Source organism: Lynx canadensis, chromosome B3 (genome assembly GCF_007474595.2).
Source record: "Lynx canadensis isolate LIC74 chromosome B3, mLynCan4.pri.v2, whole genome shotgun sequence".
NCBI lineage: Eukaryota > Metazoa > Chordata > Mammalia > Carnivora > Felidae > Lynx > Lynx canadensis.
In genome coordinates, this window is record NC_044308.2 from 133,276,837 (window position 1) to 133,300,520 (window position 23,684).

The window sequence follows — 23,684 nt, forward strand, 5'->3', positions numbered from 1 at the left end:
AGCACAGAGCCCGACATGGGGCTTTGAACTCACGAACGGTGAGATCATGACCTGAGCCGAAGTCGGATCCTTAACCGACTGAGCCACCCAGGCGCCCCAGTCTGATTTGTTTTTAAAACAGAAAACTAGTAGTTAGTTATTTTTGAAACTGCTGAAGCCCTTCTACATCTTGCAATATCACTAAGAGACGTAGCAAGAGAACTAAGGCTTTGGGATCCTTTGGAGAACATTTTATTTCTTAGGTACTAAACCATAGCCTCCTAGCGTTGGAGGAGGTTCCCAGCCTATTTAGTTGCTTGTTTTCATTTTACAGAAAGGAAACGGGGGGCAGACAGCTTAGGGTCTTTCTTTTTGTGAGCTTAGGCAGGCTCACAAGTTAAAGAGTGAGCAACTGACACCACAGGGTCCGGAACGCTGTTCCCAGACTTCCTGGTCCACTGCTCACTCTTTGTATCACACACTGACCACTGATTACGGACACCAGGCTCCCAAGGGCTGCTGACACGAAGGCCACCTCAGTTTCACCACAAGTCTCCTCTGTCCCGTGGTTCACGAAATCACAGATATCCCACCACTAAGTACGGAGCGCGAATCCCAAACGTCACCCTGGCGTGCAGGCCCAGAGAAGCAGTATGGCTTTTCATCAGCAACTCAGACTTTGGTTAGCTTTTGAGTTTCCATTCAGACTCACGGGAGAATAACAGGAGATCGGCGGCTTTGTGGGGCAGTTGTGCTCAATGCGTGTGCCTAACACAGTAATGCCACCAATGCGAACCCCGCGGAGGGATCAGTCTGCTCCCCCACTCCACTGAAAACGAGGTGGAGGGACAGCCGACTCCAGGCAAGGCAGGGAGAGGAGCAGACAGGCAGCCCCCCGGCTTCGGGCGCACGTGTATTTCCGGGGAGCCACCACACCACGCGCAGTGTGCAAACCGGGTGACTTAGCTGGGTCCTCTCGGTACCAGAGGGCCCATCCCGCCCTCCTCTGACAGGATGCCCCTGTCAGCCAGTAGCCTCGGAGACAAGCTGGAGTCTCCCAGCGTGGGGACACCCTCCCGAGGTGGCAGCACAGAGACCAAGGTGACAGTGGCAGTGCCCAGGAGACTAGTGACTCATGCCTGCCCCTTGCGCGGAACAGGACCACTGGGCAGGGCTGCCGGGGCTGTGCACCACCAACTCCCAGGGGCTCCATAAACCACACAGAAATGGCGCCGCTGGCTCTGTGCGGTGTGACGGCCTGGCAGGCTAACCACGTGGGCCTCCGAACCGGAGGAGACCCGCCAGTCGCTCCGAGGGGAGCCCCGGCCCGGGAGCGGGGTCCCGGCCTGGCTCTGAGACTCACCAGTCGCTGCATGCTCTTCACGTGCGTGGGACTGATGGATAAGGCTTCTTCATACCACCGCCGGGCCTCGTCGAGGTTTCCCCGGAGCTCGGCAACCTGGCCACGCATGTACAGGACGTTGTGGGACATCGGGAAGAGGTTGGCGGCTTCCTGAGTACAGGCCGTGGCTTCTGCGGGCTTCCCAATGCCAATGTAGACTTCAGCTGTGGCGGGGAGAGCAGAAGACAGATGCTTTACTGGTTTGCTGCCCTTCTGAGGCCCTGCGAACGGCTGTGACTCTAGTTGGGGACACTTACATCCCCCCCACGGGAGTCTGGCAGGGACCCATCTGGCATCCGCAGGGCCCAGAGCCAGCCAGTCCCCCAGCCTGAGTCGAAACAGCTGCGGTGACGGCCCTTCCCGCCCTCGGTTACACCGGGACTCGAGTCTCTCTGGCTGCAGGGCCTTGGAAGGTACACGAGTCGCCACCAGCCAGAGGGGAGTGAGGCCTGCCTGGCGCCACCCCCCACCCCCACCCTCAGGGCTGACCTAGGGCACCTTGGTGTCCAGGGCACCTGCCCTCGGCTCTGACATCCACAAAGAAAGGGCCGGAACGAGCTGACGGCCAAGAAAACCAGAGGCACACGGCCCCTCGAGGGGGACAGCTCTGCCCTCCGGCCTGTTTTCCTGATGCCAAAAAGCATACAGAGGGAGCGGACTGTGGCTGCCATGTTCACGGGCATGAAATAAAACGGCGGCTCCATCAGACCCTGCCCTCCGACCAGTAAAAGCTACTGCGCCCTGGAGACCATTAACTGTATGACACCGACAAAGCCCTTTGAAAACCAAGCTGTCACTTTCAAAAAGGCAGGAAAACGACCTTTCCTGCAATGTCAGGCCTCAGCTCTCGCCGGTGGAGTCCCGAATCGCTTTGCGGCCCCTGCCTCCCAAAGGGCCCATCGCGCACGGCCGCCCGCCTGTCTCTCGGGCACACTCAAGTGCCCTCTTCTCCTGAGGCCTGTGACCCCGGCACCACCTTCTTCCCGGCGCTGGGCAGGTGTCTCCAAAGACTTCAGACCCCTCTCCTCTCTCCTCACCGTATCTGTCAGGACTACCGCCCGGAGTCCTTCTCGGCCGGCCGCTGTGCCCTGGGGCCTACTGACTGCTTCTACCTCCAAGGCAGCCCCCGGCTCATCGGCTCCTGCCTGGACCCCCACCCCCTCACCCCTGGTGGTCAGCGACATCTGCACCCATGCCCCCAAGTTACACATACAGTAAAATGTTATGTGTCATATAATGCAGGCCGAAGTAGAAGGAGTAGAACACAACACAAAAGAAGTAGAAAAGTCCTAGTATTTTCCTTGTGCACTTCACAAGCTGTGTACTGGAGGCCACTTTGGAACTGCCCTGACCAGGGCAGGCCCTCCTTGGGCCCCTCACCTGCTGCCTGCCACACCTGTCTGTCCCACACAGCCGCTGCCAGGTCAGCCTCCTGAGGCAGAGCTCGGGGCCGGTCATCCCACCTGCTGAAAAGCGCCCCTTCCTGAAGACCTGCTGCTTCTGTTCAGCCCTCATGCCCTTCAGCCTGCCTTCCAGCGGCCTCCCAGGGAGGCCTCCCCTGACCGTCCTGCTTAGCGGGCTGCTCCCCACGTACTCAGCATGACCCTGTTCCATGCTGTTTTCTTGTCCTCCATAATTCCGACCAACAGGTTCCTCTCGTTGGTTTCCTGTGCTGTCTGTGTGTCCCCTGCAGAACGTAAGCCATCAGCACACGAGCACAGGGACTGTGTGCGTGTTGTTCACCGCTGTGTCCCCGGGGATGGGAATAGCACCTGGCCCAGTCAGAGCTCAGGGAAGAGTCGCTGAGCGAATGAATGAATGAATGAATGAATAACAGTAACAACAATAGTAGCTAACATTCATTAAGCATGTGCCTTATGCCAGGAAGTGCCCTCATTTCTCCTTCATCGGCACACGATGCCATAGGTACTATTATTTTATCCCCATTGTACAGATGAGGAAACTGAGGTACAGAGAGGCTGAACAACTTGTCCAAGGTTTCAGGGCAAGTTGGAGGCAGAGCCTGGTTTGGGCCTCTACAGAGAACAGTGGCCCTGACCCCAGATAACATCCAGATCCCTCGATGACTGGCTCCACGGCCCTTACGAACCTGTGTCTCTACTGCTCCCCGACACCCTAAGCTCTGGTGAGCCGCTGCTGTTTCCACACACGTGTCCAGTCTTCTGCCCCTTCCTGTGGTGCCATTCTCCCCCCACTGAGGCCTGCTCAATAGCCGTCATCCCTGGCAGCCAGCTCTTCCCCTCAGAGGGGAGCCCGGCCTCTGCGGTCTCTGATGGCTGCGGCCCTAGATGTGTTTCAGTGAAGGGTCTGGGGTCTGCTCGCGGACAGCACACTTTCTGTCTCCCCACCTGCAGCTTTGGGCCCAGAGGCTGGAAAAGGGCAGGTGTGGATCACACACTTGGGGTGTGTTCATGTTGACTACTTTTTGACCTCAACCAGCCTGATGGCCCCTCTCCTCGAGCCCCCTCTCTTTCCCAGGGATGGTCACCAACCACTGACTCCTCAGGCAGGGACAGAGCCCTGGGGAAAGCGGGCCCCGCACCGCCCATCTGTTCTTCCGATCTGTGGGTGCCCTCTTCGACAGGGAGCACAGACATGACGGGCTGGCCCAGGGGTCCCTCAGACGTGGAAACTCGGGCCACTGAAATCCAGCCGAGCCCTGACGGTAGCAATGCCAGCACCGTGCCTGTCTCCCGTCCTCTGGAGGTTCAGCTCACCGGGTAGTTACTGAGCTCCTATGACACACAGGGACTCTGCAGGAACAAGGGTGAAAGTCTGTCCCCGGTGAAAGTCTGCCCCTCCTGGGAAGGACACGGCAGGGCTGTCTGATGTCTCTCACCATGCAATTCCCTCCCGGCTCTAGCCAGCCGGCTGCGTGCCCACTGCAGTTTCAGGTTACTTGAGTGTGCCAGTGACTCGGGAGAGCTGTACAGAACGTTCCTCCCACTGTATGCTTGGCTCCTGACTTGCTCCCATTTTGGGGGTGGGCTTGTGTACATTTCTGAGGTCCCCAGGGCCTAGAGCTGACTGGGTGGGTGACACACTGGGCCTGTCATCTAAATCACTATGAAAAAAGACCAGCTTGGGAGTGGGGACCGAATGCTTCTAGAATTTTTATAACAAGAATCAAGGTGGGGTGGGGTGGGGGGGGCGGGCTTAAACACCAGCATGACAATGTACCCATCAGCCCTGTTCTAGGAAGGTTCTCCGTGGGACCATGTATCTTCATGACCACCGTGTTGTCATCCGCCACGTGTCTGATGCTATTGCTTCCTTCCTGAGGAATCGATTGGAAGACAGAGACTCAGCTGAGTCATGATCATGACAGTGGGAGAAAGAATCTAGGCCTCCAAGGATTTCTTTTCAGTGGTGCAGAAGTTACAGGAGGAAACCTATGTCACTGGTGAGGCCTGTGCTCCTCACATAGGTGGGGCAGACAGATGCATGGCCTGGCTGTTCCTAAATACATCCATTTTAAGCTCAAATGGAAGGACACAGGGCAGATATCCTGTGGTGATTTTCAAACCATTTCCTCCAAAGGAGCCTCTTTTTCCAAAGGGATCTTAAGAGTGGCAGCTGGCCTCCCTCTTGGTTTGGTCCCCTCTTCTGGCCTCTGAGGCACCTCTGGGGACCTCAGGGCTCTAGGGTCCTCAGTTTTGTAAGCCAGTGTCACGAGAACACGGAGGGTTCAGTTCCTGTACCTGGGCCGAGTGCGTGGCTGGGGCAACGCAGTCAACTTCTCTGGGCCCGTTCACCTGTCAGCTGGGGCCCGAGGCTGGCCCACAGCTCTCCCTGGACAGCGGTACGGGTCAACCAGGGTGGTGGGAACTGGGGAGGATGGCGCTTCGTGGAGCCCTGCCGCCTTCCAGATGGCCACGAAGAAACAAGAGTACGGGATGCTGAAGCCACCTGGGAGACCCGTCAGCATATTTGGGCATAGTTTGGGCCGATCGGTATATTTGGGGGTGCAGGGCCAGCCTTCTGTTTACCACGGCTCCTGTGAGACAGTGGCTTGGAATAGTCATTCCCCCTTTATGAGGAAATCACGTCTTCTTGGGGTGCAGTCATAGGCTCCAGGAGCAAGACCCTAGTGGACGAATTGGGGAGGAAGAGGGAAGGATTACAGAGGCCTCCCTGCATCCCTGAAATCCCCAGAGGGGTCCTCTTGCCTAGACAACACAGCTGGCCTTCTGGAATGTAACGAGTCCCTGTAGGTATTTACTCTGAGCTTATGACGCTTGGGAAGCCTTCCTTCCTGGGGGTCCTCAGCTCCAACAAGGCCCAGTACCTTCCTGGATGAGGGGTTCACAAGTGTCCATCCCTGAGTCCTCAGGGCTGCAGCTTCCGCCTTTGTGGCTCCATGTGGCTTCCATAAATGAGCTCTACCGTCCCCTGGAGCACATCATCTTTTCGAGAGACCCTCCAACCTTTGCTTCTCGTGTCTGCCAGGGGCTCATCTGCCAGAGCCATGCACCTGGCCCTTCCCCGCCTGCCCCAGGTCCCATCTGATCGATGCGTTTGGGAGAGGGCCTTGGGCGTGCTCGCGGTGGCCCTTCAGAGCCCCCTCCGCCCCAGGCCTTGTCTCTCGGATGCCTGAGTTCTTGGCTTGCTCTCGCAGGCACGTCGCGGGGCTCTGCCTCTGCCACGGGGAGGCCAGCAGTTTGGGATGGGCGAATTTACCTGAGCCGTGATGTTAGGGAATCTGACCGAGTCCAGATGCCAAGCCACATTCTCAGATTCCACTTCCCTAAGTAAGTGAGCCGGCAGTTTGCTCTCCACTTGCCAGAACTCAGGAGCTAAAGGGTGTTTCGTACTTCCCTAAAGCCTCCAGCATATGACCAGACTTGTTTTCTCCCTCTAAACTATGAGCGACTCCCAGCCACGGCCATCTCTGCATTCCTTAGCACAGGCTCTAGCGTTTAGCAGGTGTTCAAAGTGCAGTCTGAAGATTAGCGAATGCTCAGTGAAGGCCAGAGATGGGCCATTTCTGGGGCACAGGCCAATGAAGCAAGTCGAGGGTCAGAGAAGCAACAGCAAACAGTTTCCCTGACCCTTCACCGATGGCTAAATTCAAGTTAAAAAAAAAAAATGAACAAAGGGCCTTGTGAGCTTATGTAAGAGATGGTAAGAGTCTGCACCAAAGGAACAGCAAGACAGAATGAAGCTGGCTCCCGGAACCGAGAGCTTGTCAGGCCCTACGAGAATGCACTTGAACCGTGCAGGGCAGGCTCTGAGAGGTCACTCTCTGATGGGGTCCCAGGCACAGAGATTCTGTGCTGGTTGCTGGCAGCTGACAGCCTCTAACCGGAGGTAAGGGGTTGCTCAGGGTCATGGACACTTTCCACCTTTCTGAGAGCTCACACTGAGCTCTGACAGTCCCCTTTGGAATCACTTGGTTTGTCCTTGTCATTCTGTTGCTGCGGAACATGTTGGAAATAAAATCCCCTCTCTGCTTGCAAACTTCCCATGGTTCCCTACTGCAGGTGAATGTAACCGAATGTTTTTTGTTCTGTTTTGTTTTAATTTTCAGTTTTAGTTTAGAGACAGCGTGCATGAGGGAGAAGAGCACAGAGAGAGAGAGAGAGAGAGAGAGAGAGAGAGAGAGAGAGAGAGAGAATCTCAAGCAGGTTCCATGCTCAGTGCAGAGCCTGACATGGGGCTCGATCCCACGACCCTGGGATCATGACCTGAGCCAAAATCAACAGTCAGATACTCAACTGACTGAGCCACCCAGGTGCCCCTGTAAACCAATTGTTTTTGCTCAGCGTTCAAAATTAGGGCCCTGCCACCTTTCCGACTGCCTCCCGCCATGTTTAGTTTACGGTCTCACCCCCACACCTCTGCTTGTGCTGTTCCTTCTGCCCCAAATGCCCTCTCCGAGTGGCCATCTGTGAAGACTCCTGGCTCTCAGCCCCAGCACACTCCAGCTGCACTTGCCTTCCCTAGACACCCCCAGGGAAGCCACCTCTCACACTCCTGTTCTTCCAGTGCCCTGTGTGTGCTCTGGGAAGCATGCACCCCAGTCCACCTTGTCCCATGAGAGCTGTGTGTGTGCTCGCTTTCCCACTAGAGGCTGTGGTCCTGGACGGCCAGTCGAGCTGCTCTGCCTTGGTGTTGAACCATGCCTTGCGTGGAGGGCCTTCTGAAATCACTTGCTGAACCATCTATGGGTGTTATCTGAAAGAGCTAAGCTCTGCATGTAAGCCTGAGGACTGTTTCTTCCTCAAGGTGAAGAGCTGTTCCTGGTTGGGGGACCCAGTGTAGATGCACTCACAGTCTCCCACAGGTCTGGTTTCCCCATTCATTCATTCATTCATTCATTCTTCTAACACTTGTCAAGCACCTGCTTCGTGTCAGCTGCAAGGTTGAGAAGTGGCTTACAACATGCCTTCCCTGGGCTCAGGGTTGTGCATGTTGTGCACTGTGCAAAGGTGCTGGGCAGAGTGGGGCTGAAATCTAGCCTGGATCCTGCTGGCAGGCTGTGTGCCTGCTGCAGGGCTGCACTTGCCCAGAGAGATGCAAAGTGCCTTCTCACAAATGTGCCTTCAGCTAGTTAGTTAGGCCTGTTCTCTGCGGGATAGTCTACCCGGAGGGGACACCTCTTTTGGAACTCAGATAAAGGAGCAGCAGTATATGCTGGAGGCAGCTCAAGGGCGGCACCTTGTCTGGGTGCTCAGATCTTCCATTCCACCTGAGGTCTGGCCGACAGGGATGCAGGAAAAGACCCGTGTGCCATCAGGTGCTCCCCAGTCATACAGGTCAGACCTGCAGGCAGGCAGGGAGCTAGGCCAGTGGGCCCCCTGACCCTCTAAAACCATTTCCTTTACCCCAAACCCTACTTCCCTGACTTGCGCTTGGAAAACAAACCTTAGCAACTTGGTTCTGGGATAGCTCCTGCACATGGGGGGCCGAGGAGTCCCCATGGTGAGCACAGGGCATCTTCTGGAAGCATCAGGTGCTCCTAGAGCATAGCACCCGGACCGCTGAATTCACTCTTTCATATCAAAGTCAGCACGAGGGCCTGATGAGTCTCCTGTCACCCTTGCAAGTCATGAAGGCCCAGGGGAGGGCTGCGCCCTTATCAGCTCTCCCCAGAACTGTTCTTTACTTTTCCTCCGGGGAAGGTCAGAAGTGAAAGAAGGCAGTGATTTTGTTTGCATGCATCGGTCCTAACCTGAGCTTCTCTGGGCCGAGCCCCAAGCTGGGCCTACAGTCCCCAGGATGAACATAGCCAGGGCCTTTCCTCCATGAAAGCTTGGCCAAATGCCTCTGTCAGGGTCTCAGCTTCTGGATCAACACTTATTTCTGAGTTTCCGAGTGGCTGTGTCAACCTGTCAGGGGGGAATGCCTCCCCGGGTGGCTTGGTAGGGGTGGCAGGACGGGCTCCTCACCCTCTAGCTGCATCGGAGACACCTGACCCCTCCGGGCCCTGGCCCAGCTGTTCTCCTGATGCCTCAATCCTTCCCCAAAGCCCTCCGCCCCTTTGGCTGACCTTGACTCATTCAAAGAGAAAACAGAAGCTGGCAAAGCAGACCTTGAGCCTTCTCTTGCCACCACATTGACAAGCCCTCTGTTGTCCTCCGTGCCTATCCACTCTGCTCCTAACTGAGGGCCAATCCCTCTGCCTGCGCCCTGGACCCCACCACTCTCTTGCTTTCTAGAGGGATTCAGACCCCCACGTATCCTCTCTCTCTTCAGGGCAAGGAAGGCCTCAGTCTTGACGTGATCGCTCCCAGCAGCAATCAACATGCTTCTGTGTCAGCCATTTGTGAAGCCCCCTAACTTGAACCCACACTCCTCCCCAGCTACCCCTCACTTCTCCCCTCTGCTGCATAGGGGCCCTTCCTGGAAGGATTAGGTACCCCCTGCCTGTCTTCGCCACCTGCCATCCACTCTGCAGCCACATCAGGAGGCTCCATCTCTGGCCCCCTCACCTGTCATGGCCGCCGACAACTCCCATCCGCCACGACCAACAAATGCTTCTGTCTGCACCTCTTCAACCTCCCAGCAGCACGTCCTACCAGCCGTATCCTCCTTAATAACAGTGATTTGAGGAGTTCTCAAGCGCTTGCTGCCCACGGAACACTCCCCATGCGTTATGCGGTGTAGCTGTCACAACTGCCCTCATCTTCTGTCGGAGAGCACTAGGCTACACCCAGGTGACACCGGGATTTTCACGAGCCCGACTTCAGAGCCCTTGATCGCGCCGCACAGGCCCCTTGGAAGGAAACCCTTTCAGCTGCCACAGTGCCACCTCTCCGGTTCCCCTCCTGCCTCCCTGACCTCCCCCTCCTTGCCCTCGCTTTGGCTTTTCCCCTCCCGCCGCCCAAATTTTAAATGTGGGAGGGGCTTGGATCACACGCAGTCCTGTCCCTTTCCCTGCTCCCTGGACGTTCTCTTCCTGGGCCTTCTTATCACACCCCTTGGCCTTAAATCCTCACTCCCAAATGTCTGTTTCTAGCCAAAACCTGACGTGGAGGCTTGACTGTCCAGCGGCCCACGTGCCGTCTTCATTTGCGCATCCTCAGGCACCAGACGCTTCCAAGTTCAAACACGACTCTGGTTTCCCTTCCTCCCTGACCCCAATGCATCAGTTCTCAATGCCCGCTCCCCTGCCATGGCTTCCCATCACAGAGAACAGCGTCACCAGTCACCCGCTGACTCAGGCCCCGAACACAGAACTCTTCCCAGATTCTTCTTTTCTCCTTCTCCCCCAACTTCACACCCACCGGGGAGTCCTATGGATCCTGCCGGACAGTGCGTCTCCGGGCCCACCTCCCTCTGCCTCAGACACCGAGCCGCACCCTCTGTATTCCACTCTTTCTGTTCCCACCCGTCTGACCCTTTCACCCTCCTGCCGGAAGGCCATCGGTAGCTTTTCAATGCTTTTAGGATTAAGTTAAAGATCTTAGCATGGCTACCAGGGGCCCTGCAGGACTGTGCCTCACCTCGGGCCACGTCGTTTCTTTCTCCTTAGGCTCCAGGCCCAGGGGCCCTGCCATTTCTCCAACACTCTCCGGCACTGTCTGCAGGCCTCCCAGGTGCTGTCCTGTGCCTCCCCGCCCATGTCCCAACCCCCGTCAATCACTCCTCAGGCCTCCGGTCCCATGCCCAGACCTGCTCTGGCTCCCGGCTTGGGGCGACCTCTGTCGTCAGTTCTCATGAGAGACCAACCCTGACCCTTCATAGCACGTGGCACAATGAGAATTAATCTGTAATTGTTTTCTCTCACATCTGTCAACTCCATGAAGGCAGGGACCGTGTCTGTCTTTATGACCACTGCTCTCCTGAGCCTCACTCTGACTGTGGCCCATAAACACGTGCCGGAAGACGTTGTGCTGAACGCCTGAGCGCCCACCCGGGGTTAGAGCGGGGGTGCTGAATTCTGGCTTCTCCCCTTACTGGCCATGTAACATTAGGCAAGTGACTTGACAGCTGTGTATCCGTTTCTTCATAGGTAAAATGGGGTGATTAAGGTGTTTACACCTCAGAAGGCAATTAAGGCATATAAAGTCCTTGGAATAAAGTCTGATACCTGGACAGTGCTTGGTAAATGTTAGCTACCTGTAGAATGTAGACCATTTAGTGAAAGCCACTCCGGGCAGGAGCAGGGGCTGGTTTGCTTAATCTAGACTGGCCCTGAATGGGGCTCGCCCGACCCCCAGGTACTGAGCGTTCCCTCCTGCAGGGGCTTTCTGTGCGGTGACCCATTCACCACCCGTCTGGGAGCTGGGGGCTATGCCACAGGATGACCCCTCGATCCTGCGGATGCAGCCTTTGGGAGGCTGGGAGGAGCCTGGTAAGGGGGTGGGGGCGGGGTGTAGGCTGGGCCAGGGCCAGGGAATTCGTGAGAGTATCACCGCTTTAAGTTCCCAGCAGAAATCAGAAAATCTGATCTTGCACATCTAAGAATAGCCGCTAGTTTCAACTGTGAGAGCGCCAAAGTGAAAGCTATAATTATTAGTAAGTAACAAGCAGAAATTAACCACCTACCGCAAAGTCATTTTTAGCCGCCATCCCAACGTGGAAACTAAAAGATGGGCAACAAAAAGCTGCCGCCTGGTGTGGCAAAGGCTCTGGTTCAACCTGGAAGGTCTGTGAATGTGTGAGTCTCCGATGGCCAACCATCGGTTTGCCTCTTAAAGAAGTACGGCTCCTAGGGAAATGGGTTTTGCGGTACAATAAGCATCACGTGCTCTAACGGAGCTCCCCTGAGTCTGTCTCATTCCCCAGTAAGACCACAGAGGCACTTATTTCCATCTGGCCTGGGTTCTCCCACAAAGGAGAGGAGATAACCCCTTCTGACCTTTATAAGATGGTATATATACCAATGGCCCCAGAAGGTGCTTGGAACTTCTGAAAAGGAGACCATAAAAATGGGTAAATGTCATGTAAAGCCCGGATGCCATCAAGAAAAGATTGATAAATATATTTTTTAAAAACTGGCCAAAAAAAAAAAAAAAAAAAAAAAAACAACGAAAACACTAACAAAATAAAAACAGGAGAAAATATTTATAGCTCATATCACAGACACAAGGCAGATTTCTTTGACACATAACATGTGCTTACAAATAAAAAAGGAAAGCTCAGTACCTAAGAAGATAAATGAGCAGAAACCATGAACAGACGATTGAAATACCACTTTTCACCTATCAGACTGGCAGAGATCTAGAAGTCTGAGAGTTCGTCGTGTCGATAAGGATGCAGGAAAATGGGCCATTCACACACTGTTGGCAGGGCTATAAGTTGGTACTATTTTGTGGAAGTCAATGTGACCAAACTTATCAAAATTGAAGAGTCCCTTTGGTCCGTCAAGTCCATTTTTAGGAATTTATCTTACATGCAACATAGAGAGCAATAAATATTTGGAAGGATACTTACCGATGCATTGTCCGTAATGGCAAAATATTAGAAATAATCTGTTAACTAATGGAGTCATATAGTGGATTTATACTATGCAGCCAGGAAAAAGTCTGAGTCAGCGTTACATGCGCTGATGAGCAATGACCTCTGTGTGCGAGTGACAGCTCAGGAAAGCACACAGGGGACCTGCTAACAGAGGGTGCTGTGGGTGGGTGGCTGAGGCTCAGGGGCAGGATGGAGCCTTTTCACTCTCCATCCTTTGTACCTTTCCAGTTGTGTACCAGGGGAAGGTACTCTTTATTCAAAAATAATTTAGATAAAACTGTCAGGGAGGTCCCAACAAACTAAGGAACAAAATACACACAACCCATGCTGGTCAGCCACCAGGTGTCCTGGTGAAGAGCTGGAGGTCAGAGGGAAGGGTGTGAACTGGGAGCGAGTCCCACCGCTCAGGAATGGAGGGACCCTATGTGGCCAAATGTCCTTGGTCTTCCCGGATCTGTGCTCCCTGCTAGGCCATTGGCCCATTCCTTCACAGGGCAGCTGGAGGCTCTGGTGTCCAATTCATGATCTCTTTGCCATTCAAATGGACATACCAGTGGCCCACGGACCTGCTCATCCAATAGGCTGAAAATCGAAGGTTGTCTCAGAGTGACCTCATCTGCTAGCTTCGGGGGCCCCCTCACCATGGGCTCTCTTCATGAGCTCCCACTATACTCAGCTCACCAGAGAACACAATCTAGACAGGAGAGACCCACAAATGCCACAGTAACACCATGGCCTTGGGCATTAGGCCTTGATCTAATTAGTTTCTTCCAAAGCTTGCAAAATTTACAGAATCTGGCAGTATTGCTAGGCCTGACGATGGAACCACAAATTGTCCAAGAGTCGGCATTGGACAGGGCGGGCGGGGGCGGGGTGACTGGTCACTGCTATCTTGCCTCTGAGAGCAGTAGAGCTCACACCACAGATGGTAAGGTCTTACGGTTAAGTGGAAGCTGTTTTCTCAGTTCATTCTGAAGTTACCTCTCCAAAGACTATATGAATATATGATCCGATTCTAAATCTTGACTCAAAGTCATTGCTTTGAAAGAGTCAATATGGCACAGACCCCATAAGATTCTAATTTACTCAGTGCATTCACATAACATAAGCACTATGAATATTCTGTCCAGAGTTTATAAGGCAGGTATGGCATTCGTTTCCCACAGTCCAATGCCACCAACTAGTAGACTGTTTTTTTTCTAAATGTTTTTCCATTCATTTTTGAGAGAGAGAGAGAGAGAGAGAGAACGTAGGCACGTGAGTGGGGGAGGAGCAGAGGAAGAGGGGGACAGAGGATCCAAAGCGGGCTCTGCACTGACAGCAGTGGGTCGATGCAGGGCTCGAACCCATGAACTGTGAGATTATGACCTGAGCCGAAGTGGGACGCTCAACTGACTGAGCAACTCAGGATCTGCCCTCCCGCCCGCCCCCCCACCAACTTGTAGATTATTAAAAGCCACACCTATAAACTAACAACGAGAACTTTGTTCTGTGCTGTAAGCTGTGCCGATGAGAAGTGGATATTATGTGATCATGTAAAAATTCAAGGACAGCTCTAAACTGAATCTTCGCTACCAAGTTCTTCAATGTTCTCATCAGCAGCCACAAAATTCCCTCCCAAGAGTCACGTGGGATATGCAAAAAGGAACAGAGTCTGAATAACCGAATAAGGGGCAGCAAGCCAGCGGGAGAGGCCATTCTGGAACTCAGTGACCCTCACTCAGGTCACTGACTTTTCCAAGAAATGGGCAAGAAGAAGTGTCCCTGAAGTCAAGGAAGTTCATTTCAGCCTAGAAGGTCTGCCTTCAGCTCTTCTGGTTTTTTTAGACGGTGGCCCTCCAAAATCCCAACTTTAATTCAAATTCAAAAGACACTTCTGCCCCCACACTGGCCCTGCAGGGTCAGCCGGTCTCTCCTGGCCGGCCCTGACACTGAAGCCTTCCCTCTCTGCTCTCTGGAGTCACCGCTCATCAGGCGGCAGGATGGGACAGGTGCCAGGCCCTGGACTGGGGACTGGGCTCTTCTGTGGGAGAGCGGCATTAGTGCAGAGGAAGGCATTGCTGCTGTCCCCACGCCCTGAGCGCCAGCTCATCTAGGACCCGGTGAGAGGCCACATGCTGGCAAGCGTCTGCGCAGGAAGAACAATCAGCACATTCATGAATCATCCCTCTTTTGTACTTCTGCTTAGAAGAATGTAATTTGTTAATTTACGGGAGTTGTTATGGCTCAATTAAAGATGCCAACACAGAAGAGGCCGGCTGAGCTTGGCTCTGTGACCCGCCAAAGCCAGGTAGATCCGACCGTGTTTCCAACAAAGGTCTGCCAATGGTTCCAAACAAGGCTCAACATCACATAATGAGCCTTGGCAAAAGACGACTAAATAGATGGACAATGGTGGGTAATGAGTACTTTCCTCAGCCGAATCTGGCCTTCCACTGTGCACCCCGAGGGTCTAGCCTGGGAAGGCCCAGTTGGGGGTCTCGCAGACCCAGTGATAAAACTTGAGGAACAGAAGTTACCGTCTATACCCAGATATAAATACGGAAGGAAATCCGCAGCCATCACCTACCCGGAGCCTCTGTGTGTGGGGGGGGCGCTCGTTGCTGCAATGCCTGCACGTGGGATTTATTTGGGGGATCTCCAGCTATGCGGCAGCAACCATGTGAAACTGGAGGGGGGGGGGGCAATCACATCTGCCTTCTGGGCTGGTTTCCAGCCCTGTGTTTGCTGCTACCCGCCCCTGCCTCTGCGGATTAGCAGGAGTGCCAATAGAGAGGGGGCAGGGACATCGAGAGCGCTGCCCCTTCCCTGGCTGTGACGAAGACATCTGAGCCATCAACACACCCGTCCCCTCTCCCAGGGACCCCAGGATGCGCCAGGCACCGCGCTCATCCACCCTAGGAGGCCGGTGCTATTACCCCCACTGTGCAGATGTGGACCCTGAGGGGGAGGGGTGAAGCTATTAGCTCCTGTCTACACAGCCAGTAAAGAGTAATGGACTTCCAGACTTCTGAAGCCTGGGACACCCTACTACGCTGACCCCTGCAAAGAAAGCCTGGGTATAGCTCTGGATCCCTGCTGCAGCACAAACCCTACAACCACCACTGAGATCTCCCCAAGACCCTTGGCGTCCAATCAGAAAATTTCCGCTGGATGCCTGCTCTGTACCAGGCTCTGGCTCAGGGTATCGAGGCAGGGGACGGGGTGGGGAGATACACAGCAACTCGTGGTTCCTGCAAGGAAGTAGTGGCATTTTGGCGTGTGACCACAAAGGCCGTGATTTCTCCTGATGTGGGGTTGAAGGCTAAATAGGCAAGTGCCTACAGGATGCTCCGGCCTCCGGCTCAGTCGTGTGGGTGTGGGTGGTGGGAGGGCCCACGGGTAGGGGCAGGGCAGTACCTGCATGGAGCCAGATCTGCGCCAGCGTCATCCAGGGGTGTAGTGGGCCCTGCTTGGGGGCGCTGCTCTGCAGAGAAGAGGCCACTTCCGACAGTGCCTGTTCCACTCTTGAGGCTGCTACTGACGTGGCGTGGACAGAGCCTGTGAGGGGTTTCCGAGAAGACGGCATCAGAAGTCAAAGGACAGACCCGACTGACTAGTCACCCCCCCCACCCCCTCCCACACACAGACACGAGTTCAAGACGAACACACACTCCTTCCCCAGGACGTTTCTAAGTCTTAAGTCCATAAAGAAATACGGACAATCATTATGGCCTTGAACCTGAGTTTCCATCCAAGGCTCTAGCTAATCTTTTAGTCAACATCCAGAGCACATGCCGTGGGAGGTGCTCCCTTGAGGAGCTCAGTCTAGGACAGCGCGAGTGTTGGGGGGGGGGGGACAGGGGTACAGCTAGACACAGCTATGGCGCTCATGCGGAAACGTGGCATAAATGAAGTGCTACAAAGGAAAGTTACAAGGCACCCCCGTCAGGGCCTAAACCTGGAAACTATCGTCGGGGGGGGGGGGGGGGCATTGGTGACTGGGGGAGGAATCATCCTTGCCTCCTGGGGATGGAGGCCGTTCTTAAGATAAACCAAGCCACTTGCCATTCCACTCCCTGGCTTTTGCAAGGCGGCTAACACCCCTGGATTTGGAAACACATTCTAGGACATGACTTAGGAGGAGGAGAGAGAGCACGCTTTCACCTTACGTACAAGCAGATGTCGGTCATCAAGGCTAAACTGAGGGAGGATGGGCTGTAGCAAAGGCACCTATGCTCAGGAGTTGCTACCTGCCTGACTCTTGGGTAAAATTTGTCCTAAAAGGCTATGGAGAGGTGTGGACCAAGCACATTCACAGGCAAAGGGAGTTGGCAAAGGAACTTCTATTCGGAAATCAATTGACTCATTCCTCTTCGTGTGGCCCTTCTATGGGTCCTGATGGCTGGAGACCATCAGGGGCTTGGTCCTCACCTCTTCCCCCAGTTCTCTCCTGGAGATGTGGTTTCAGAGCTGAGAGAAAGGGTCTCAGTTATTTCAAGGTGAAAACTTGATACTTCTATCACTGGCCACATTCTAAATTTGAATTCATCATAACGTGTAATATGTAGATAAACATGGAACCATCAACTTATCATAAGGATTCAAATAGCGATAATATATAAAGACCAATGCTGACTACTCAAATAAACGGAGCTGGTTATACTCTAGATAAGACAAAATTGTGAGCATAAAAATAATTTCTGTTGGGGCTTTGAAGTGCACCATAATTCATTCATTTTAAGAGTATTTGCAGCAATAGACTGGCCATCCGTTTTGCGTTTTGACTGTTCCAACATGAAGGAAACACAGATACCTCTAAATACACTCAAATCCTTCAGCAGGGATTTGGTGGAGGTGGCTTATGGGAGGTGGACGGAAACCAGGCCAGGAATTCACCTTCTGTGGATAATCCACACAGGGCACCCACGAGGACGAGCAAGAGGAGAGCCCCCCCCACCCCCGCCACCCCCCATGCCCTCTGTCCCGGGAAGGAAGTGAGTCCTGCAGAGTGAATGCAGCCACACAGGAGGAGGAACCGGAGGCTGAGTTAGAAGACATCAATCAATGCCATTACCATCCGGAAGACCTAATGAAGTTCAGCTAAGAACTGACTCTTGGGTAGACAAAGTGTGTCTGACTACTTAGAAAAAACAAAAACAGAAAAACAAAATCTAAACAGCAAAGTGATTACACTGCTGTTGATTTTTTTGGTCTCGTTTTGAACTTTTTTTTTTTTAATGGAAAATAAATATTTTAACTTTGAGAACAAAGTTTCAGGAGCAGCTGTCAGTTAAATAAACAAGGTTGCCGTTGCTATAGTCTGACGTCGCCACGGTGGCTTGCCTTCTCATTGACTGCCTTGAACAGTGGTTCTCAACCTTGGCTTCACATCAGAATTACTTGGCGGGGCGGGGGGGGGGTGTGTGTTTCAAAACCCATGATGTCATGGATTTTTAAACCACCCCCCACACCAACTGAGTCACTAACTCTAGGGATGGGGCTAGGCCTATTGTTAATCACCCAGGTAATTCCACCGTGCAGCTAAGACTGAGACCCACCGACCTGGAGAGACAGAAAAGCAGATGTCATTAATGTTTGGTCAAAAGAAGCCTGAAAGCATATTCTGCACATGCCAGGCAGTGAGCGTGGGTTTTCCTGCTTCCCTGCGGCCCAAGACTCTGGAGAACAGAGTTCCAGGAAGATCTTGTTCTTTAAAGAACATTCGTTCTCAATTCTCGTGGTCTCAGGATCCTTTTATAGACTCTGCAGAGTTACTGAGAACCCCTCAAGAGATTGTACTTATAGGGGTTATATCTCTCTATATATTTACCACACTGGAAACCAAAACTGAGAAGCGCTTCAAATGTTTGGTCATTAATTCATTACAAAATGCAACAATAAACTACCACTGAAGAAAAATTCTACACATTTTCTAGTAGGTTCTATGGTTCCCTTGCTACAAGGGACCTGTGACTTTTGGAGGGGCTAATTTTGCTCTTTGGATTCACTGTTTTATTTGGTCTGCAAACGAATTAATCAGAGCTACTGTTAAAGTTCCTTCTCTTTGTGATATCTACATACGACCAAAGTAGCTAATTATTCACATAATAGTATGCTTCACTGTGGATAAGTTCTGGCAAATGATGACGGTAGTGATGATGAGTTTTAGTGAACATGGTGTAGCAGGCTTCAGGCACTCCCAACTAGCACTTTACATAGATTATTTCATTTAACCTTTAAACAGTTCTGTGGGGCTGCTAACAATGTTATCTGCACGGTTTAGGGGACAAAATTGAGATTTCATGAGGTTATCCCAAGTCATACGGCCAGTGGGTAGCAAAGGTAGGGCTTAAACAGTAGTCTAACTCCAAATCTAGCCTCTAGCCTCTAAATCCAGCTCTGGAGCCACCTCCTCCAGGAAGGCTGCTGTGAGCCTTCCCTTTCTTCCCCCTGCCCCTCCCCTGTAAGAAGCTAGGCCTTGGTGCCTTGGGTCCTCGGTGCTCCTATACTCCCTAGGGGTGTGGCTATCACTGAACAGACCACACCGTTTCATGTTCAAGTTAATGTAACTGTCTCCCCTCTTAGACTGTGGTTCTGGAAGATAGGAAGCGTGCATTTAGGTGCTGTCAGGGGCTAACGACGCCAAGCCCGTGAGAGATACCTGGTAAAGGCCTGTGGAACGAAAAAGTGAATGAATGACTACTGTCAACAGGCACGTCACTGTCTGAAATCTGGAAGACAGTGGTTCCCTCTTTTGGAAAAGCACGTCTGTGTCCTCTAGTCTCCTTGACTAAAAGTGGCTCCGAGGCCGGAACCTTCACGGTCTCAAAGGGTTTTCTCAGCATGGCTGTCATCGCCTCCAAGCACCCGGACTGCAAATGAGTGTGGCGCATAGTTAGATTAAAGTCACCTCACTCAGTGACTTTCTCCCATCTCTAATATAACCAAGCCATTTAAATATGGAGGGTAACGGAGGTTTCTCAGAAATATTTTTTTTTTCCCCTTCCCAGTCAATCCCTTTTAACACCTGCTTCACAAGGGCAGAGACCCTTCACGTCCTAAACCAGGGATGGATATTAGAGGCTTCGGATATGTACTAATAATAGGTGACTGGTAACAATGGCAACATTATCTCATAGTTAACACCCACTATTCCTGGCAATAACACCATCAATCAGATTCCTCCATTGGATTAGAATTTGGAGGAAAAAATAAATAAACACGATTATGAATCAGAATGGATGTATCTGATTAAAGAAAACCAAAACAACCTGTATCTTACTGTCTCATGGGACTAAAATGGTAAGTGCCAAAATAGATACGATATCAAAATAGATTTGGATTTATGTAGGTACACAACTAGAAATGCTAGTTCTAACCAACACTTTTTTTTAAAGCAACCACTTTCCTTCTCACCAAAGTAAATGTATTCCCACAGCATACGTGGGGGTGGAAGGGATTATTACCCTCAGAGAAATGGACAAATTGAGGCTTAAAAAAGGAATCAGATGGAGGAAGGAATAGAAGACATATTTCTAATTTGAAATCCAAGACTCTGGAGGAATCAGCTCCCATATAATCAGGTTCCACAGGTAAGCCAGGGAGGCCGGCTGCTGTACATCTCTTATTTAGCACAGGAATTCGAGACGTGCTTATCACTGTCCTAACCTTGCAAGCTGAGCAGCTGTGGTGCTCCACCCAGTCCCTCAGCCACAGGGCACGAGGCCCTGAAAAGCCACCGCAAAACCTAACTGAACCGAGAGCTGACACAGGCAGGTGAGAATGTGCCCTAAAACCTGGTCCAGGTTCTGTGACCTAATCGTCCAAATGGTCCGGAGGGGGTGGGGGGTGGGGATCAGATGCCCTGGAGCTGAGATCTGTATTTTCTCAAGCCAACTGCTCTCTCTTCCCTGCCACCAAGATGCCCCCAAAGAAAATGTGATCTTGGGCACCTCTTACGAAGGCAAAGTGTCCCCTGATGAACTGTTCTGATCCCTCCATCCCGGGTTTTCATCGGGGTTCTCCTTGGACCACCCTGTGTGTGGGGATGGGGGGAGGGGACGGCAACAGAGTGGCCCCGGGGAACTGAAGTGGACAGGCATCTCCCCACGGCTGAGAGGACTCAGGACCGAGGCCACTGACCTCAGGAAGCCGTGAGTCCAAGCTCTGAACCCCTCTGCTGACCCATGCTGCTATCATGTGCTGAAAACTCTGTTGAGAAACGCTGCCACAGACAGGACACTGGGAACAGCCAGCTCAAGTTGCTTGTGCAGCTGCAGCCTTTACGAAAATCCTTTTTCCAAAGCACGCTACACCTGTGGTCGACATCACACAGCCCTCCAACGTGGCAGCTGTACGCGAACCCCATCTGACCATTCAAAGGGATCTCGAAGGCAACCGTTTTGTTAAGCAAAAGGCACGATGAATGACGTGGCTTGGTTATGTTCAATGAGGCGTTATTTTCACAAGCGTGGTCACTGAATGCACGGCCTATATTTATATTCCAGCTGTCCTTCTGACTGTTCTGGTGGCATTAGGTAAGCGGCTATGGTCTGAAGGGTGTGCCCCTCCCTCTCCCCTCCTATCTTCTCAGCGTGTAGCAGATAAACTGGGTCTGAGAAGGAACCCTGCCCCCCTAGTGACTAGGCAAGCATCAAAGTCCAGGAACAAGGGACAGGTGTTACACTGCGTGCAACGAAACTCGCTTATCGGAGAGTCAGTAGACACAGCTCGCGTGTGTTTGCTTGGGATCCGGGCTGGTCTCTGCTTCGCGGCCCCAGAATCAACTCAGATGCCTCACGTGTATGAATATGGGGAGAGTGATGGAGCATGGGGCTGTGCCCCAGGTCCCCTCTCTCTGCTGGTCACCCACATTCTCCCTAACGCTACAGTGGCAGATACCTGGCCTCCCCACAGTTTTTCTGAAAAGAAACAGAGCCACTCCAGTAGCGGGCACGCAGAACCTCCACGGCCGATGAACCTCTCTACTGATTTCCCCTCGGTTATGAAATGATGCAATATTATCCGTCAGTAGATTTCGTCCAGCTTCCAGTTTCTGAGAAGCTGTGCTCCCCCCTCCCCGAAAACAATTCCAATAAGAAGGAAACGGAAGCAGTTACACCTTCTTAAAGACCCCGAATACTAAATAGCAACCCTGAATGACTAAGCATTCTTGCCAGAGAGCTTTGCTTACAATTTTTCACTTTTAACAGGAAAAGAACGTCTGTTTCTCGAGATAGGGCTTGAAAGTAAATCAGTCCGACGCTGCAGACTGCTGGCAGCCGGTGACCTCACACCTGCCACCTGTGCTCTGAGACCCAGGATGTCCTCGGGGCGGAAGGAGACAGCCCCTCCGTAGCCAGTGATGACTGTCTCTTATTTTTTGAAGGGAGAGGAGAACCCACTCTCACATCAACATTATTTATCTCTGTACCTTTTTTTTTTTAACATTAAACATTTTGGCTCCCCTCCCACCCCACCCCCGGCCCCGATTTCTGCTGGAGGTGGTCTTGCTTCTCTAAGGAGGCTGACTTGGGGCTGGGGGTGGGTTCCTCGCTGTGCTGTGCAACGTGTCCTTCTCAGCTCCCCTCTTTGTAGCATGTCTGCTGGGGTGACAGGGGCGTGGGGCTCGAGTGCTCTACGGGCAACCGCCGGCCCTACCCACTTCCCATGACAACCAGGCCTCCTGCTTGTGGGTTCCTCCGATCAATAACTCTGGTCCCCATTCTGGGAGATACTTCCCTTTTTCACAGAGTGGGAAAGAGATTAAGACAGCCAAATAAATCAGGACAGCCAAACCCACGGTCTCAAGACGAGATCACAATTTCCAAGTGACTTTAACAGAATATCAAGCACAGCTGAAACCTGACAGGATGTGTCTTCTCCTGAAGGGGGAAAGTTCTTTCCAGGGAAAGCTTTAGGGAACGATCCCACTAAGGCAGGGAGAGACTGGGGGATGCGGTCACCAGTGGGCATGCGGGGGTGACCCAGCATGCTGCCGGCGGGTGCTGGCAGGGCCAGGTGGTCACACGGGAAGCGTGGAGGGAAGCCGTTCACAAGCATGCAGGAAGATGCCAGCTGTCAGAGTGAGCCGAGCCATGGCTCTGGGCTGGAGACAGTACCTTCTGGAGGACGACACCAGGCAGATGCTTTCATCGCCATCAGAAACCCTCCCTGTTGCATATTCATGAGGCTGTGTCTTTGCACTCGAGTGTCTGGGGAAGGCTGTGTTTGTCTTTGAATGCAGCTTATGGGAAAAGCCTTCCCGGTTTTGGGTGAGGGTCTAATGATTGGACCCACACTCCTTAACTTCTATCCGAGTGCCGTTTGTCACTGACTTGTCAATCTCCTGAGATTCTTTCTATTCAATCTTGTTTAGAGAAAGACACCACAGAACTAATTGGGGAGAATTAACTGTAATTTCATTAAAAGAGCAAGAAGAGGTTCATACTTGACTCATCAGGGCTGGAGTTTTTTAACTGCCACCCCTCAAAAGCAGTGGAGTCAGCACTAAGAGTAACTTGTTCAAATACAGATTAAAAAAACCCCGACTTTATTCTGTTAAGCAGGAGCAGAGGGTGAAATAGACACCCAACAGACTGGTCATTTCCTGATCACGAGATACATTTTGAACTGTCAGAAAATGCAAGGTCAATAATAAAATGCTAGCCATAAGAAAAGGGGAAAAAACAATGACCTTGAGTTTGCTTTTCAACCTTATTTCATTCCAGGGGTTTGTTTATCATTAATCTGCTTATTCTCTTCTCCGGGTTACAGGTTCCTAAAAGGGGCAGCAGCTTGACCAGAATCAGTGATAGGAAAAACTGAGCCAAGAAGCCAAGTTGGCGTTCTTGATTTGAGCATGTTCTTGGAGAGGCAAATAAAATGTCGACACACATTCTCCTCCAAGATAAGGACTGCAAGGGCACTCAAGAAGGGGGCTGCCTGGGGTCCCCGGGTCTAAGGAGTGGTGAGCAGCGTGGAGAGAGCCTTGGACAGCTGTGTCCCAGTCGGGCTCTTCCCACCTGGCGGCCACCTCCCTGCCCCTCGGGAGCAGGTACCTGACTGGAAGCTTGAGATCAGGAGGGGCTCCTGGCATACCATAAAGGCCTGTGTGAACAGAAGAATTAGTAAGCTGACATCCCTACAGATGGGGAAACTAAGGTGGACTCTGATTAAATGAGTTCCCTGGGTTCTTCCACAGAAGTGGCCCTTGAACCTAGGTTTCCTGACTTTGGAGAGAGCTGGAATGGTTTCCACAGAAGATAGTTAAGTCCCTTGTACAAATGTATCGAGCCTCACTGTCACTAATATGGGCTGCCTGAAGATTTTAAGGTAACCTGACTTTCTGAAAATCAAATCTTTTTAATGTATCCGAGGAGCCTGATATTGA

General features: G+C 52.4%; 1 protein-coding gene across 1 annotated transcript in view; it reads right to left on the bottom strand.

The window, feature by feature from the left end:
- The window catches only part of TTC7B (tetratricopeptide repeat domain 7B), a 254,369-nt gene that overhangs the window by 32,287 nt on the left and 198,398 nt on the right, over window positions 1–23,684 (bottom strand). Inside the window, 2 exon segments of the mRNA XM_030319778.1 lie at window positions 1,343–1,545; window positions 15,710–15,850. Of these exon segments, the coding sequence (XP_030175638.1) occupies window positions 1,343–1,545; window positions 15,710–15,850 (344 nt within the window).